Source organism: Engraulis encrasicolus, chromosome 3 (genome assembly GCF_034702125.1).
Source record: "Engraulis encrasicolus isolate BLACKSEA-1 chromosome 3, IST_EnEncr_1.0, whole genome shotgun sequence".
Taxonomy (NCBI): domain Eukaryota; kingdom Metazoa; phylum Chordata; class Actinopteri; order Clupeiformes; family Engraulidae; genus Engraulis; species Engraulis encrasicolus.
Genome location: NC_085859.1, coordinates 11,660,483 through 11,678,254, shown reverse-complemented (window position 1 = coordinate 11,678,254; position 17,772 = coordinate 11,660,483). Strand labels below are relative to the sequence as shown.

The window sequence follows — 17,772 nt, the reverse complement described above, 5'->3', positions numbered from 1 at the left end:
CTCTCTCTCTCTCTCTCTCTCTCTATGACATCTCAAAATCCTTAGAAAGATAAGGAAGACAAACAGCCAGACTTCTTTTGCACTTTAAGAATTTATTTCACTCTAACATATTTACAAAGGCTTCATATTGCAACTCTGTAGAGCTTTAGCACTTAAAGCTTATTGTACAAACTCTGACCTTTTATTTTCAGCTGTATGCTAATAAATAGCCCTTTTGTTTTTCACACATTCAAATAGAGCACACATCTCAGCAGCATTCACAACCTTACCAGGGGCATGATGGTTACGCATGTAACCACATTTCTATGAGTTTCGTATGACCGTCAGGCGGTCAGGAGAAACTAAATAGAACCAAACGTTTTAGACCCAGATGCGTTATAACAAAGTAAGTGGCAAACCTCCAAAAATAGAAGGCCCTCATGGCTTTGTTTCACAGGGGTAAAGCCGCAAGACTTCCCTCTCTACTTGAACTCTTAAAATACCCCATTAAATGATGACCTGCTTTATCCCCCCAAAAAACAACTCATTTAAAACCAGCTCCATCTCTCAAATGAACGACACGGCTGGACCCCAACGTCAGCTTTGCACCACTGAAGCTGGACCCCTCCCTCCTCTAATCACACATGCACACGAGGGGTGCATTCCAATATGCGGACTCCCGTCCTCCCATGCTCCCTTGCCTGCTTGTGACCTCGTGATGACGTCACTGACGGCAAAAAAAAAAATCAATATCTTGCAAAAGCACAATTCTAATGTCATTTTCTCATTTGCAACCGGGATGGTGAATGAAGACGGTCCCCCAAAAGTTGTTGTGCCTGGGGAAACTTCATTGCTTTCTCCACGGTGCGAGGCCACAAGCACAAGTGGAGGACAGGAGTCAGCATATTGGAGTGCACACAGGGCGAAAGGCACTCTCTAGGCTCTGACTTCCTGGATGAAAACCAGGGACAGCGAGGGACATTTTCCTGGAACCCCAGGGGACTCAAGACAATCGTTTGCCCCTTCACTCCTGCAGTCAGTCAATGTCACTGAACAAGTTGTGTTTTTGTTTTTGCGGCAAAGTGGAGTGGGGTTTTTGTTTTATTTTTAATTCACCTTTATTTTTTACTAAGAAGGTCCCATATAGAAATATCTCCTGCCAAAGATTGTTTTAGCATGTTTAACTGGTAACATGCCAGCAAATAATAATAATAATACATCTGTATGACTGTCCTTGAAAATGTCTGGGGGTGCTGGCCCCTAACCCACAGAGAGGGGGTGAAAGAGGCCTGCAGTTGGCATTGCCCCAGTGGCCCCCTTGATGAGGACGAGGGGGGGGGCACTGGAGGTTGCTGAGGGAGAGGGAGAGGGAGTGGGAGAGAGTGGGGTTTCCAAGGTTTTACTGTGTCTTGCACTCAAGAACGCCATGCTGACTTTGTACCCCCTTCTTCAGAGTCAGCTTCCACTGACACATTGACTCCGCCCACTGTTCTGGAGTGTGCAGCTGCCAATGGCAACCGGGAGGTGGGAAGGAGGGGGGGGGGGGGTAGGGGGGGGGCTGATATTGGCACTCCAAAAAGCCACACGGGACACGGTGTTCCTTACACTGACTGGCAATGTGACACTACCAACACCACACCACTCCAGAAGTGCAAAAGACCACTGGCATAGACTGCTGGTATACACGTAGTGCATGCGCTGCCAGGGGACTCTGTATTGTGTTCAGTACATACACAATGCACACATATATCAAATGTATACATATGTAGGCCTTGCTAAATTTAAAAGAAAAAAAAAGAAAAAGAAAAGATACTCCCCTGAAGGAAATGCTTTCGTCTTATTTTGTGCGCACTCTTGATACAAACATGTTACTCAGGAATACGGAAAAAGAAAAGAAAAAAAGTGAAACATACAATAAATAGAATAGCTGTGTTTCTTGAGTCCTTACAAGAGCTCCTCTTGGTCTCCCCGTCACTATAATAACAACAAATGATAAATAGTAAATATTTCAAAATAAAATACAAAATGAAACCAAGCTGTAACAGTCACTGAAGAATAAAACAAAAGCAAGTATATGAAGTGAGAGCTGGAGAGATAGAGACGGAGAGGGGGAAAGAGAAAGAGGGAGAGGGTGGTGGAGGTGGAGGTGGAGGTGGAGTCAGTATCGTTGAGTGCGTTGCAAAAGAGCGAACTACGCTTGCCTGGTAGCGTGGGTAGCAGAAGTTTCGCCTCCTCCACTTCGCTTCTCTCGCTCGAGACACAGCATTGACATGTTTGATTCAGCTACATCACTGACCACGGCTCTGGCTTGACAATATCTTGCAAAAGTTCCAATTGGTTTTCGCTGAACAGCGTCATTTGCAATTGCCTGCGATTAGAATTGAAAAACAGTCCCTCAAAATTGTTGTGGCTAGGCTGACCGCAAGAAGCTTTATCGCTCCCACGGAGGAGGGGCCAGGTAGCGCAGGTCGCGTGCCCTCCATAGAGAAATAGAGGAGGCTTCGGTTCGCTGGTCTGTACACGGCATAAGTGTGCGAGCATGTTGGCGGAGGGCAGCTCAAACACGACTGGGTGGGTAGGAGGTGGCTGGGTTCAGACCAGACAGGTTTTGGGTTGGGGGGGTATAAAAATAGAAGTTAAAGCTATCGCCTTTCTGCCTGCCTGCCTCACACTCCATCTGCAGAGCAGGTGCAGGGGGGTGGAATGTGTATCTGTGTCCTGGGGAAGGGAAAGGTGGTCGTGGGGGGGTGGAGGTGGAGTGAGGGGGGTGGAGGGCTTGGCGGAGGCTACCAGCCGCACATGGGGGGGAATGAGCACTAGTGTCCAGGGACGGGCATGTGTGTAGGGACAGGGACAGTTCACTGGGCAGTGTGAATGTGTATGTGTGTGTGTGTGTGTGTGTGTGTGTGTGTGTGTGTGTGTGTGTGTGTGTGTGTGTGTGTGTGTGTGTGTGTGTGGAGATCGGTCTGGATGGGGCGGTGAGGAGCGTGTTCTTGGTTGGGGATGGGGTGGGGGTGGGGGGGTGGAGGATTAGGGTCAGGGGAGGGAGTGGGTGTAGATTAGGAGGTGGCCACCATGCGCACGCGCTCTGGGGGGGTGAGGAGCATGTTCTTGGCCGCCTTGATGGTGTTCTTCATCAGCATGGCCACCGTCATGGGTCCCACGCCGCCGGGCACCGGGGTGATGAAGCTGGCCTTCTGGCGCACTCCTGCCAACACACACACACACACACACACACACACACACACACACACACATATATATACAAACATATGGTCAGCACAAGGCAAGGGGCTTCTTGTGTATGTATGTGTTCATGTCTGTATGTGTACATGTCTGTGTGTGTGTGTGTGCGTGTGTGTGTGTGTGTGTGTGTGTGGCATCTGTGTGTGTGTGTATGGCATCTGTGACCTCCTGACCAGCTGTTAAAACTTTCTGTTGTCGGATTAGCAAGTGCTTCCTCTGACCTGTGTCTATATGTGTCTTTATAATGTGAGGTAATGCGTGGACACACACATGCACGCAAGTGTAAAATACTGTAAATCCTGCATAATGCCACACGCAACTGTTTGCTAAAGACCATGTTTCTGATCATACCAACCATCTTCAGGCAAAAAGTTGCATCAATAGCTACGTACATATACGTCCAAAGACATATCAGAAGGTATCCAAATACAGATGCAGACAAAAAAACACACAGACCAAAATCTGAAGTTCTGTCTAAAACTATGACTACGACCACGACTACCCACCTTCGAAGTCCACGTCTCCCACCAGTCTGTCTTTGCCAGTCAGGGGGTCCTGTATCCTGTTGATGCCCACGTCGATAACAGCCGCCCCCTCTTTGATCATGTCCGCCGTGATGAGGTTAGGAATGCCTGAGAGGAGGAGGAAGAGCAGGAGGAGGAGGAGGAGGAGGAGGAGGAGGGGGAAGAGGAAGAGGAGGATGGAAAGACAAAAAGAATGGAAGATGGAATAAATTAATTATTGAGTTTTATGCACATTTTTACACTGTATTTTGTATGCATTCATTCTCATTTCTTCCGCTGTGATCTTTTATTTTTGTGAACCACATTAGCCTGCTTCTGTGTCTGAAATGCACTATGCAGGTTAACTTGATCGCCCAACTCTGTAGTAGTACTTAATATGTAATTTAATTAGCATTCATGTATTTTATGTTACCATATTATTATAGTCTGTCCTCTGTAAGTCTTTTTGGATACATTTTTTGAATGAAACAGAATATAGACTTTTGCAACAAAATGATTCCTCCACAGCAGATTTTTTTCTGACATAACAATCCTTGGATCAAAAAATGAGAATGAATTCTCTGACTAAGGCACTCCAAATTAAAGTGTCTTTATTAATATGACAAGTCCTACATGGACATATTAAAAACAAGGCCCACGCGTAGCGGCATGAGTGCCTTCTTCAGGGCAGTCCTTGGATTCGTTTGTAGCAGACTTTCTCCAGACATAATATTCCTTTCATAGTTGACATAGAGGTCAGCCCATTTAATGGACGAGTCTTACTTAAACTTACTTACGAAACTTACTTAATATGAATTTTCTCATGTAGGTCAAGCAGTAATGCAAATGCTTGGAATACTCTCACCAATCAATCACAGGCCATTTCTGCTCTTTGGAATGGCTCTACCACGAACTTGCTGATATGTGAAGAATGTGTCGCTGTGTCTATATGTACGTGTGTGTGTGTGTACACTACACCATTCTGGTCCATTAGCAGAGGTAAAGACCTTGGGGTCAGAGAGTAAAAAGTCTGCCACATCAAACATACTGACCTTTGAGACCAAAACCAATATTACTTGTTTTGAAAATTGTTTTTAGATAAGAAAAATAGTAAACAAATTCTAATTAAATGTAATGTAATACCACACAACAAAGGAAATATTCAAAACAACTTTTGTTAGCAGCTATCTCTGCTGAGACACAGTATGCTCAAGTACGCTACGTGTGTGTAGTAGGCAGACACACAATAAGTTCACCTGAGGCAGTGGTAATGAACGTACTTTCTTTAGCTACGCTAATCTAAACTAGGCTACACGTAAAAGGTGTGTGTAGCAGGATGAACAGCGGGCAGGCTGAACAGCGGGCACACTGGGCAGACAGGCAGAGCTTGAGATGTAGGCTACGGTAGACTACTGCTGACAGCAGATTAAGACTAATGAAGATCGACAGGCTGAGGATTAGGGAGAGTGGAAGGTCTAAAACGGTCTGGGTCACACCCTGTGTCTGTGTGTGTGCGAGCGTGTACGCGCATCAGAACAGGGTTGATCAGAAAATAGCTGAAACACTTTTCACAAGATTTCAATTTAAAACCATGGTAATCAAAGCTTACTCAGTTGATTTTCCAGTGATGATACCGTTTACGACCATGAAAGCTAACCGGCACAGCACTTTCAAAAAGGTGTGTGTACACACACACACACGTGTGTGAGTACAAATGTGACAATGATGCTGTTTATTCACAAGATGTCTGCATGTCTGTCTGCGTGTGTGTGTGAGTGTGTGAGTGTGTGTGTGTGTACCTGCTGCGGCTACGATGATGTCGGCTATTTTGGTGTGCTGACGAAGCTGTTCCTTGGGGGTGTAGCGGTGGGAGATGGTCACTGTGGCATCACCTAGGTAACGGTAGGAAGGACAAGACCTCATCAGCTAGGCCTGGGCTGTATTATACTAATACTAACAACAAGATTCTGTATATAATACCATAGCATTTTCTCATATAAAACCATTTTTCACATTGAGACACTAACCAATCTTGTCTACTTCAGAACAAATACTTCTTAAAAAGTCTTGATTTTGGAGGCCTTCTTGTCAATCACTTTGCTAATAACGTGGTACCAGTGCTTTTACATGACGCCTCGTCATCATTTGATGTTCAGTGCTTTTTCGCGGTGTCTGTGATTTACCAACACATTGTCTGAATGTTTGACTGCTTTTCTACCCATTCAACATCCTGATTGCAAATGAGATCGCAAAACGAGACAGAATAAAACCCATGACCATCAATGACATCAAGCCTTGTACGTACACTATAATGAGGTCACAAGCAACGACGCGAGTAACTAGTTGGATTTGCCCCCTCTGACTAGGCAATGCTGCCTCTCATCACCATGGTGATGATGGCCGTGACCAGGGTGCGATTTGTAGGGGGGGATGGGGGGGATTGTCCCCCCTTCTGGTTTTTATATCAACACTTTTTCTACATAATTTTAAAACACAGTTTAATGAAATTCTATTGATATTTCTGAAACACATCCCCCCTTCTGGTTTTTCAACAAATCGCACCCTGGCCGTGACACAGCAGGCCAATGTCCACAGCCAGAGAGGAGTGGGGGTCAGCAGACGGACAGGAGACTTGCTGAGTGCAGGGCTAATGTTACCCAGTGACCTTTTGAACCCAACCACCTCTCACCATCGCATAATCATGCATTGTATTCAGATAACAACGTTACATCCACTCCACTGAAAAGAGAAACGACTGATTTGCCAACTTGCTGGCCTACTACACGTCAAGCCATTTTAGACAAGTTGAATGCCCTCATAGAGCTTGAAAGGTCACTTCCCCCGATTTCATGGGACCTCAACAGCGTTTTTAGCCGAAAATCCTAGCATGTAATCCAATGGCGGTATTAAAATGATATTTCGATCCCCTTCGAGTTGTGCCACGAGGTCCACATATGTTGTTTCTGATTTTTTTGTTTAATTTATAATAATAACCCCTAAACTTTTTAGAAAGCTGTGTTTCTTCACATTTTTCATGCAGACGGCCTCGGAACAAAACATTGATACTTCTGCATGAATAATCTTTATCTAGCCTCTTAAACAGCATATTTGTAGCCCAGCGCATGTAATGACTGAGATCGGAAGATATTTACTCGCTACCATGTTGTTAGATGGTCAGCTTAGGTTCCGTGAAATGCGGAACTAAGGGGCGGGACTTTCAAGCTCTATTGGAGATAAGGATCAAAGATCCACACAGCATGCTTTAATCTATTTCTTATCTGCCTTGTTAGTCGGACCATGTGTTGTAGTAAACAAATGAATAAAATAACAAAATAAAAATAATACAATTATCATATAAAATATAACAAATAAAAATGCACATCTCCTCCCGTGTTATTTGAATGATAAAAGTTGAAATAATAAATACTCTGTGTGGTATGGATGTGGACCACTCACCTCCAGGCCTCTCGTGCCGGCCGTCCGTGTGAAGCAGCATGGCGATGGGCATGCCCACGTTCTTGGAGCGCCCGGCCACCAGCACGTTCTTGCCCAGCGTGGGGATGCCTGCGGAGGGAAGGAGACGGCTGATGTTAAACAACATCAACCTAGCTAGGCACGGCAGTCACCCGTTAGCAGTTAACAGTTCAGGCTGGCAGCCCATACATACTGGTTTCCGCTATTCTAACAGGGGAAGCGTTTGTTTACATTTAAAAAAAAATCTTAACATGGGCCTACTCCAAATATTTTCCCAAAAGGTACCGCTGTTTGCTAGTTGTCTGCTGATGTTGTATAACCTTTCAGATGTTTTTGGGAATAAATACAACGATTTTTTGAAATGTAAACAAAGCGCTGCCCCCATTACAATGACCAAGATCTCGGAAAAGGCTGAAAAAAAAAAAACCCTCAGGTACTGACAACAAGTCTAGAGTAGTGTGAGCATTACTGCATGTTGACTGCATTACTTGACTGCATTACTGCATGTTGAAATTGACTGAACTTTAATGTCTGCATGTACTGCTAATGCTAATGATTGGTCTTAATCTCTGGATATTCTGTATGTATGCATGTGTGCCTTATGTTTGAACCCCTCTTGCCATGTTCATTAGGTCTATTACATGTAAGCTACTTGACACCTTAATCTACCCTTATACAGTAACTGTACTCTACAACCAACGCCTTAGCTTGGCACACCAGTCACGGGTTAGCGGTTAACGGCACCGGCTGGCAGCCCATCCCATTCCTTTATTTTTTATTTTTGGGGTGGCAGTAAGAGAGGGCAAGTGCTCTGCACAGGAATAAAGGCATGCCCGCTTTGAAGGCAGTTCATAACTAATGTCAATTGTAGACAATCAGTTGTGAAAACTGTCCACTAAGTGGAATGGAATGTTGCACAAGTCTCCGCTCGTCAAATTGTCAATGCGGACTCGTGAGTTGCCTGCTGGATTCTCCGGTCATGGGTTTTCAATGAAAATAATCAATGTCAAACTGTGCCGAGACCAAACAAAACCCATCCCTAACCCTAACCTGTCAGTGTCCGCCCCTGAAGAAACGTGAACGGAAAAATGTACGCCTCGTTAATAATGTGCCACCCAGAATTTAGTTTGACTTTGCAAATTTGATGGACAGAGACTTGTCCGAGCATCTGTGTAATGTCATGTAATGTTAAAGAGCAAAGGTGACAGGTCAATGTGATGGGTCATGTCTAGATTGCACAATATGACTTATATGTTCTGCACGCTGGGTTTAACTACTTTCATAGCTTTGGTGAGAAATCTCACTTTTAAGTTTATGAACAGGCTGGACCGATCCATGAATGAGCTTATTGTTCAGATAGTAGATCCAAGTCGTAGCTCAGTGAGGTACATGTCTAAAATATGGGAACATTGGTATGTGTGTCTCCACTAGCTTTCTTCTTTTGTTGTTGTTGTATAAAATGTATATATGAATGTGTGATGTATTGGTTTTTTTTATTGATCTGTGAAATTTATTGTCTCCTGTGGGCCTGGAGCCTGTAAAGTTTAATAAAGTTTATATATACACATGTTGACATTGGCAGGCTTTTCCCTTGGCTCAATGTGACATGTCATGGGTAGATTGCGCAGTACGACCAGAGATTCTTTAAGTATATAGAGATATGTCAATGTAATAGGTTGCTATGGGCACCCAACATGACCAGGTTCCGGTCTGCCTAAAGGGGTGTGTCATAATACTCCTAGCATTGAATAGAACAGTCCTTAGGTCTGCCTAAATGGGGATTTTCCCCCCCTCCCCCTTGCAATAATAGAACCCGGAAACAATGGGCCAATGGAACCTCTCTCTCTCTACTCTCTCTGGTACGACTACATGTTGAACAGGCAGGCATTTCCCTGCATGCGGTTTAGCAGTGCGCTGCTTCTCACCGGTGCGCTTGATGATCTCCCACACTCCCCAGGGCGTAGCGGGCAACATGGTGGACTGGTCCAGACACATGCGGCCCACATTCACCACGTGGAAGCCATCCACATCCTTATCCGGACACACAGCGTTACACACACGGCGCTCATCAATGTGCTCTGCGGGAAGAAAGAAAGAGAGAAAGAAAGAAAGAAAGAAAGAAAGAAAGATAGAGAGAGAGATTTAACACTCCTTTACTAAATCAGTGTCAAGTCATTTCACAATATCATATCAATCACACAGCTAACATTCCCTTGGGAATAATAATAGTCTCCCCTTGCCCGCCAAGATACCTCTTCCACCCCTCATTTAGTCATAAAACAGAGAGGGGAGGGGGGGGGGGGGGGAATGCAGAGACAAGGTCAGGGACAGAATATGCTTATCCTTATTCCCCAGAATTCCCCAGTGTTCTGTTAATCCACACTGAAACTAAGACTTACAGTGTAACAAAACTATTTGTTAGTCGAGTAATGTAATTAAACGGTGAATCCGATCTAAGACACGAAAGCATACATGAAAGTCCTTCCAGCTGCCAGCCACGGTCCATCCTAAATTTTCTTTTGCAACTAATAAAGTATCCAGACTATACCTACAGGATCCATATAGGATCCATGCAGTATCCCTACATTACTGTACCCTCACTTTGTTTAATCAATACAAGCATTTTATCTTACATTATCTTTGCCTTGAAGTAAACTGGGGCCACTGAGGAAAAAAGGGAGGGAACGGGAGGCATGAGCTGCAGTGTTTATAAATAGGAGTGTTTCTTCACTAGAACATAGCAGCATGGCATGACACGTGATACAGGGCGGCCGGTCGACACTTGGACCACTACACTGGAAAGCAAAGCAGTGTCATTCTAGGGGCACGCTGCAAGGTTACCAAACACACAACAGCTCCAACAGGGCTTGTACAGCATGCACTGATCACGCAGGGGCCGACACACAGAATAGATCCAACAAATGTAGTACAGTCTAGTAGGAACCAACAAATGAAGAGCTCTTTTCCAAAATGAGATATATCCATTTTATAGAATGTTGGGAAATTCTCATTTTTGTATTGGACATTCCATTGAATTGCATTGCAAAATTGTATAGAGGTTTAAAAAGTATGTTCTCAAAACATTTGAATGGCAAGAATTCACACATATGACAAGACATCTTTACAGTCAATTCTAATATTAAAATGCAAAAATGATGGATATAGCGTTTTGGAAAAGAGCTCTTCAAATGTAGTATAGTCTAGCAATAATTGAGTTGTGTATGAGCAACTTCCAAGTGAAGATTGCTTGATTTGTGTTGAGATTTTGGGGGGTATAAGCAAGGCAATAGCTGTTTTGAGAGCAATAATACCAATAAGGAAACCTTCTGCACAAACGTGAGAGAAGATTTAAGTTGGTGTGCATTTGTGGAAAAGCATGATTTGTCATACGTTTTCCTCCAAAATCGAGAGTACAGGCCTGGTTACTTTCTACACATGTGTATGTGAACACACTGCTAAAAAGGTGTGTGATGTGTCTGCCCCACACATGTTTGCTGATGTGTTTGCTGATGTGTGTGTGTGTGTGTGTGTGTGTGTGTGTGTGTGTGTGTGTGTGTGTGTGTGTGTGTGTGTGTGTGTGTGTGTGTGTGTGTGTGTGTGTGTGTGTGTGTGTGTGTATGCATACTCACCAGGCAGTGGTAGCTGTACCAGGAGGCCGTCCACCCGGTGGTCCAGGTTGAGTTTGTGGATGAGGTCCAACAGCTCCTCCTCACTGATGTTGGAGGGCTTCAGAATGGTCTCACTGCTGATGCCTGAGGAACCAGCCACACGCCATATTAGCAATAGTAATAATACAAATAACAATAATAATAACAATAACAATAATAATAGCTGTGCTTCAGGATGGTCTTGCTACTGATACCTGAGGAAATAGTCAGACATCAGTTTATTATTCTGCCCTTCAAAGCAAAAAGGCAGTAGCTGCACAGAGCTCAAAACTGAGTCAGTTGACTTAAACATGATACTACAATACAGTATAAGTGTTTTTTTTTTGGGAGATTATTGGCATGTGACAGTTTTGTTACTTTATATTACCACCTTTTTTGAAGATCAATCATTTTATTTAACTTTAGACTTTGATATACTGTATATGGCATTAAAGTCATAGTAACTCTTTTAAACAGCAATGCAGTTACTGCCTTTTTGCTTTGTATGGCAGTATTAGCATTATTGTTATTATCAATAATAACAATAATAACACCAACAACAATAACAACAACAGCTGTGCTTCAGGATGTGCTTCTCGCTGCTGATATGATGCCAGAGAAAACAATCAGAAATCCATACTGCTACTGCTACTGCTATTGCTACTATTTCTACAAGATGTAATACTTCAGGATGGTCTCACTCCTGATGTCTGAGGAGCTGGTCAGACACTAGTAATAACAATAATCATACTAACCAATAACTGAATTGGAAAAGCACAATTCATATAAAACACACTTGTCATTCATGAACACACATCTGTATCATAAGCTTACAGCAACTCATGAAAGTGAGTACAGCCCTCACATTTTACCTAAGATTGAAATAGCATTTGACTAGACCTCAATGTGCAGTTGAAACTAAACAAGGGACTGTACAAGTGTGTCAAACACCTTGCACAATGAAAGCAAGACTACTAATGGAATTCTAAGATGACAGCAACAAGGAAGTAGCGATATGAGGAAGTAGTCTGCCGCTTACATTTGAGTTGGTGTGTGAGTGAGTGAGTGAGTGAGTGAGTGTTAATGTTCCTTCACCGCACACATCCACCACAACATTTAATGCTTGTGTGTGTGTGTGTGTGTGTGTGTGTGTGTGTGTGTGTGTGTGGTCCCTGCTACACCCACGCATGGTTGACCAGATAAGCTTCTCCAAAAAGACTGGACTGAGGTAGATAAGCCATTTCACATCATGGGTCAACTCCACAACTGCAGTCCACAAGTGCAGTAGCTTATACTGCATTATTACCAGCTCATTACAAGGCTAGCATCTCATCTTGTGCTATTCATTGATTTGTTATTTTATACCTCGCATGATAAATCCAGATACATGGCGCTATTCAGACATGGCGCCATTCAGACATTGATGTCTATTGTCTGAAACCTGGCATGTTTCCCACCGAAATCTGCCATTTCTGTGGCTTGTGCTATGTTGCTTAGGTTTTTTCAGTTTAGGGAGAGTGCATGCAGTTACCCTAACCCTAACCCTGACCCTACCCTAACCCTATGGCATATCTTGTGTCTGAATAGCGATATGTCTGAATAACGCTTGCCCCTCCGATAAATCCATATGCTAAAAGGTAAATGCTTGAACAAAATACAAGGACACACTCAAGTGTACTAAACAAAAACAACAAAGACAGCAAAAAGGCAACACACAGCAAGCTCTTTACAAGGCTAGCATCTCATATTGTGCTCTGGGAGAAGTTGTGGTTTGGTCTAAACAAAACAGTTCATATGCTGCCCATTAATAAATCCAAATGCTGAGTATAATGTTTGAACAAAACACAAGGATAAGGTCAACCGTACTAAACAGAAACAACAAGCACAGCAACATGGCAACACACTGCAGAACAGACATTCAACAAGCTGCTTTCTACTTTGTACTCGCCAAACTGGATCCTCCCTATAAAAATTCCACTATGCTACAATAACCAAATGACGGGGCATGGCAAGCTTGTGCAGGTTTTTAATGTACTTACTATGAGTAATGACTTGAGTATGAGTAATGCCACTCCCTAACAAACTGTGGCGCATGGGGTCGGAGCTATATAAAGTAGAAGTGGAGGTAATCAGATTGATGTAATAACAACACTAGTAGTCCATGATCTTCATGGTTTACACACCAGATACTCCTCTGGACCTAATGAGATAGATTCAATGTCGGAGTGCTTCCTAGTACTACAAGTACACACACCTCAGCATGAGGTGTTTTCTAACATGCAAGAGCGGGGCGAGACCTGTTTCAGCCAGCTTGGGAGAGAGAGAGAGAGAGAGAGAGAGAGAGAGAGAGAGAGAGAGAGAGAGAGAGAGAGAGAGAGAGAGAGAGAGAGAGAGAGAGAGAGAGAGAGAGAGAGAGAGCTTTCCCTTCCCATGTAGTATCATACCTCCACAGCCAGTGCAGAAGACTAGCTCCCCAGTCAAGCTGAAGTCCCCAAGACACTTCTGTAACATCAATCATAGGCTTCCCCAGTGAACAGTGAACTGTGTGTGTGTGTGTGTGTGTGTGTGTGTGTGCGCGTGCGTGTGGTCAAAACACTACAAACGCGGCGACTGCACTAAAAATTCCACTATAACTGACCAGGAGCATGACAAATAAAGATGAACTCTAATTCAAGACATGCATATCACTGTAACTGTAACACTGTAACACGCAATGTGGTACCTCCCATTTTTAAGCCACATCAGCTTCCTTGGGTATCAGTGCACAGAGAATGATGTGAGGCTGTACATCACTCATGAAGTTCAGTATGGAGGGTATATAACTAACTGTGATTTCATTATAAACTTCACAACCACTGGATAAGAATGATATGCTCAATAATGCCTATTCCTCTACAGTTGATCATATTGCTTTCCAAGATCAGAATCTAGATGTGAATTATGCACTCTACACATGCTTAATAACAACATTGAGTAGCAATACACAGATAGGCCTTGTACTCCATACAATACAATACTCAGCATTCTGGCACTAAAGTAGTGAAATTCTTCAAATACACATATTGCATGCAAGCGGAACACCCAGGTCTCAAGATCCCCATCGTCCACTGAATGAACCGTTAGCAATGAATTACAGCCATGCACAGCCAGCACACCGACCCCAAAAACCCTTCCCTAAATTTAGACTTGCAGTGTGAAAAACAGCCAAGGTTTGAAACACAAGCCCCTTAAGGAGAGGCTGTCGTCAAAGATAGGCGTTGTGGTAATTTGGACTTCAAGAATTCCAGGAACTTTTTTATGTTTAGTTTAACTGCACATTGGAGACTGGTCAAACACAATTTGGAACTTATGTGCTAAACCCTGTTACATAGATTTTTTGACAATAATGTGTACTTGAACTCGAACTTGAACTTGGCATTCACTTGGACTGGTGTGGCACAAGTCAGAGCCTCGATTCCTGGTGGGAGTGGGAGTGTGTGTGTGTGTGTGTGTGTGTGTGTGTGTGTGTGTGTGTGTGTGTGTGTGTGTGTGTGTGTGTGTGTGTGTGTGTGTGTGTGTGTGTGTGTGTGTGTGTGTGTGTGTGTGTGTGTGTGTGTGTATCCGTCCTCACCAACATCGGCGGAACATGTCTTGTTGAGAGAGAGTGTGTTGTGTGTGTGTGTGTGTGTATCCGTCCTTACTAACATCAGCGGCGGCCTGTGTCTTGTTGAGAGAGAGTGTGTTGTGTGTGTGTGTGTGTGTGCGTCCTCACCAACATCGGCGGCCCATGTCTTGTTGAGTGTGTGTGTGTGTGTGTGTGTCCGTCCTCACCAACATCAGCAGCTGCTCGCGTCTTGTTGAGCACGTAGGAGTGGCTGGCCGGGTCTGCGCCCACCAGCACCACGCTGAGGTGCGGCCGCCGGTTGCCCGAGGCAACCCAGTCCTCCACGTCCACCCGCGCCTCCTCCCGGATCTGTCGTGCCAACTTCCTGCCCGAGATCACCACAGCCTCCTGTCTGTCAGGACACAAAAACAAATGAGCACACAAACAAAGTAACAAACAAATGAATAAATATAACATTGTTATTGAAGGGTCATTGAGGTTCACCGAGTGAAATTACAATCTCTGGTATTTACCACCACTTTCTGTCTGCCACCACACACAATAAACAAACAAACAAACAAACCAACATTAAATCCTTTGGGAAAAAAAGAAAGTCACCGGAGCATCTTCAGATATGGAAAGTAGTTTTCTAACGTTTTGACTTCACATCTTCTTCAGAGTCAGATTAATTCAATCTTTAGGCTCATTGAATTAAGAATTAAGAATGAGAGGGCGGAGTAAAAGAAACACACAAATACATCAAATCATTATTGAAAGCTCGCTGAATAAAACTTAGTTACATTATCTGGCATTTAACTTACCACTGCTTCCCATCTGCCGCACCACAACCACCAGACACACTAACAACTAAGTATTTAACCCAGAAGGTCAATGAATTAAACTACACTATGACTATCTTGTTGTTTTTTTGTTTTATATAAATACTGCCTGGGGCACAAACAAACAGTAAGCACTAAGCCCAGAGGGTCACTCTCTAAAACAACACTGTTTGGAGTTTGCTATTACAGTAGGTGTTCAAACAAAAACAAAACAGCACCACCCCAGCCTTTCCAGCACTCTCCTGATGTCAACTTGCTGTTTGAACAAGCCGTAGTCTAACTAACGAAAACGGCGTCATCATATAATTTAAATGCATATTTGTACAATTTATTTATTACAATAGGAGGTAAACGACTCAAGGCACTCGCTCCAAACTGATAGGTAAGTAGAGTAGTACATTTCACTGTTCGTTGGCTAGAAATTTGGACAAAGTGGTGAACACAAGGTAAGCTCTTATCCTGATAAACAAGAGTCCTTGCTGCGCACTTTGGAGAGGTCAAGGCCATCTTTGAAATAATGTATCTGCAAGTGTCAGAAGCGCGCGCTCAGAATTTCATGAGCAGCAGCAAGCACAAGCCAGTCAGTGAGCTCAGGCGCACATGAGAGGGAGAGTGTTCTAGACATGGCATATGGGCCAACTTTCTTTTACACTCTATGGGGCCATCTTACAAAATGTATTCCATGATTGATGATGTCAAACAACGTCGTGAGGTGCGCAAACGTTTATGGTGGCATTGGTATTATGGATACTTTTAAGGTTTAAGTGGGCCACTCATTGGAGGCAAAGGCCTGATTCGGATTGTCTAGAAAGCGAGTTTGCTGTTATATAACATCGTATTGAGGTGTAATGAGCCATTAGTAGTGATGTAACTAAGGGGTTCAGGAGGGAAAGAAGTGGCAAAGCAACAAGAATGCAGGTCAGTTTGTCAATGGACACAGGGTAGAAGAGGACACCTCTGAAGTCGTCATGCAGTGTTGTCAACAGTAGCCACGAGTCTCTACTGTTGACATAGGCCTAGTAGTCTAGTCGACATTCTCTCAACACTCTTATTAGCTACTGGAAAAGGACAATGTACAAATAGCCAACACCCCCCCCCCCCCCCCCAATATTGAAAACTTTTTCTAAATGGCGCACTCGAACCTACAGCACCAAAGCAAGCTTTGACAATGCAATGGACGCAAAGCACATTTTGATGTGTATCCGGCAATATTGCCCATCCACCTCCAGCCCTGGGTTAAAATAAAATGACACTGAACAAAAAGTGCATGAAACACTAATGTGGGCAGGATACGCAGATATATAGCCTAAATCACCCGTCTTTTCATTTCCGAGTGACTGATGAACAGTGTTGGGAGGTAATGCATTACAAAAGTAATTAATTACTGTAATGCATTACTTTTCGCTGTAATGCAGTAATGTAAGGCATTACAGGGCAAAAATCTGTAATACTTATCTAGTTACAATGCAAAATGACTTACGTTACAAATGCATTACAATGACCTGGATTTTAGTGGTATTCAGTGTGGTGGGTCAGAAAGAAGCTATTCCTGAGCCTGGTAGTTTTTAGTCTGCATGCTGCCAAAAACACCTCCTGGGTTGGAGGTGAAAAAGTTAGGACCCATGAGCTTTATTTACACTGTAATAAATTTCCAGATAATATTTAGGGCCTACAGTTCTTTTGGCGAAAGTAATTAAAGTAATGCAAAAGTAGTGTAATGCCTTACATTTTAAATATTGTAATATTGTAGTGTAAGGGATTATTCTGAAAAGACAGTAACATGTAATCAGTAATGCATTACAGTTTTTGAGTAACTTTCCCAACACTGCTGATGAAACAATACAGGTATAAGCTTAGATTGCGAAGCGGGGCATCAACATCAAACCAAATCACAAGGGATGGTTGCCTGCAAACAGAAATCAAGTTCGTCCAATTTCATGCGCGTTTTGGTGTCGGGTGGCGAGTTGCGCATAAAAAGTCAACACGCGCTGAGCTTAATCGCACCAAGCCAAAGCGAATGATGGAACATAATACAAGTAAAGAAAGTAAAGGAATCTGGGCCCCGGGCCCTTTGGCAACCAAGCATGCAACTGCCATTTAAACCACTCCACTGACTCCTGGTCGCCAGAAGGGCTTTGAGGGAAAATGCAAGTGAACACTGCGATTTCATCATCCATGCTTGCTGCAATGTATGGATAATTACTGACGCCACACGAGGGCGCTTCGGGATATTCTTATGTTCTCTGTGTTACATAAGGCGCTATTCGACTGAAATAAACTACAGAAGTGCATCCAAGTGGTGTTTGACCAAGAGTTTGATAGCTTGTCCAAACAATCGCCCAGCAAACAGGGCTAATTTTCAGAAATAGACTGAATAAGCAGCATTGGGAGGCGGCGCTCATCACTATGGTCGCACCCGTCCCGAATTTGAGAAAAGCCGGGGAAGTCACCGCGCGTTGCATAGCAACGCTGTCTGTTGTAAACCAACCCATAAAGAAAAT

The 17,772-nt window shown here is 43.6% G+C and overlaps 1 protein-coding gene across 1 annotated transcript in view; it reads right to left on the bottom strand.

Annotated features, from left to right (window-relative positions):
- Positions 1-2,496: 2,496 nt before the first annotated feature.
- mthfd2 (methylenetetrahydrofolate dehydrogenase (NADP+ dependent) 2, methenyltetrahydrofolate cyclohydrolase) overlaps positions 2,497-17,772 on the bottom strand; it is a 15,632-nt gene continuing 356 nt past the window's right edge. The window contains exons 2-8 of the mRNA XM_063194762.1: positions 14,660-14,844; positions 10,832-10,954; positions 9,128-9,280; positions 7,185-7,292; positions 5,528-5,620; positions 3,732-3,857; positions 2,497-3,187 (exon numbers count right to left, since the gene is read on the bottom strand). Of these exons, the coding sequence (XP_063050832.1) occupies positions 3,039-3,187; positions 3,732-3,857; positions 5,528-5,620; positions 7,185-7,292; positions 9,128-9,280; positions 10,832-10,954; positions 14,660-14,844 (937 nt within the window). The 3' untranslated portion in view covers positions 2,497-3,038. The remainder of the gene's footprint in view (positions 3,188-3,731; positions 3,858-5,527; positions 5,621-7,184; positions 7,293-9,127; positions 9,281-10,831; positions 10,955-14,659; positions 14,845-17,772) is intronic.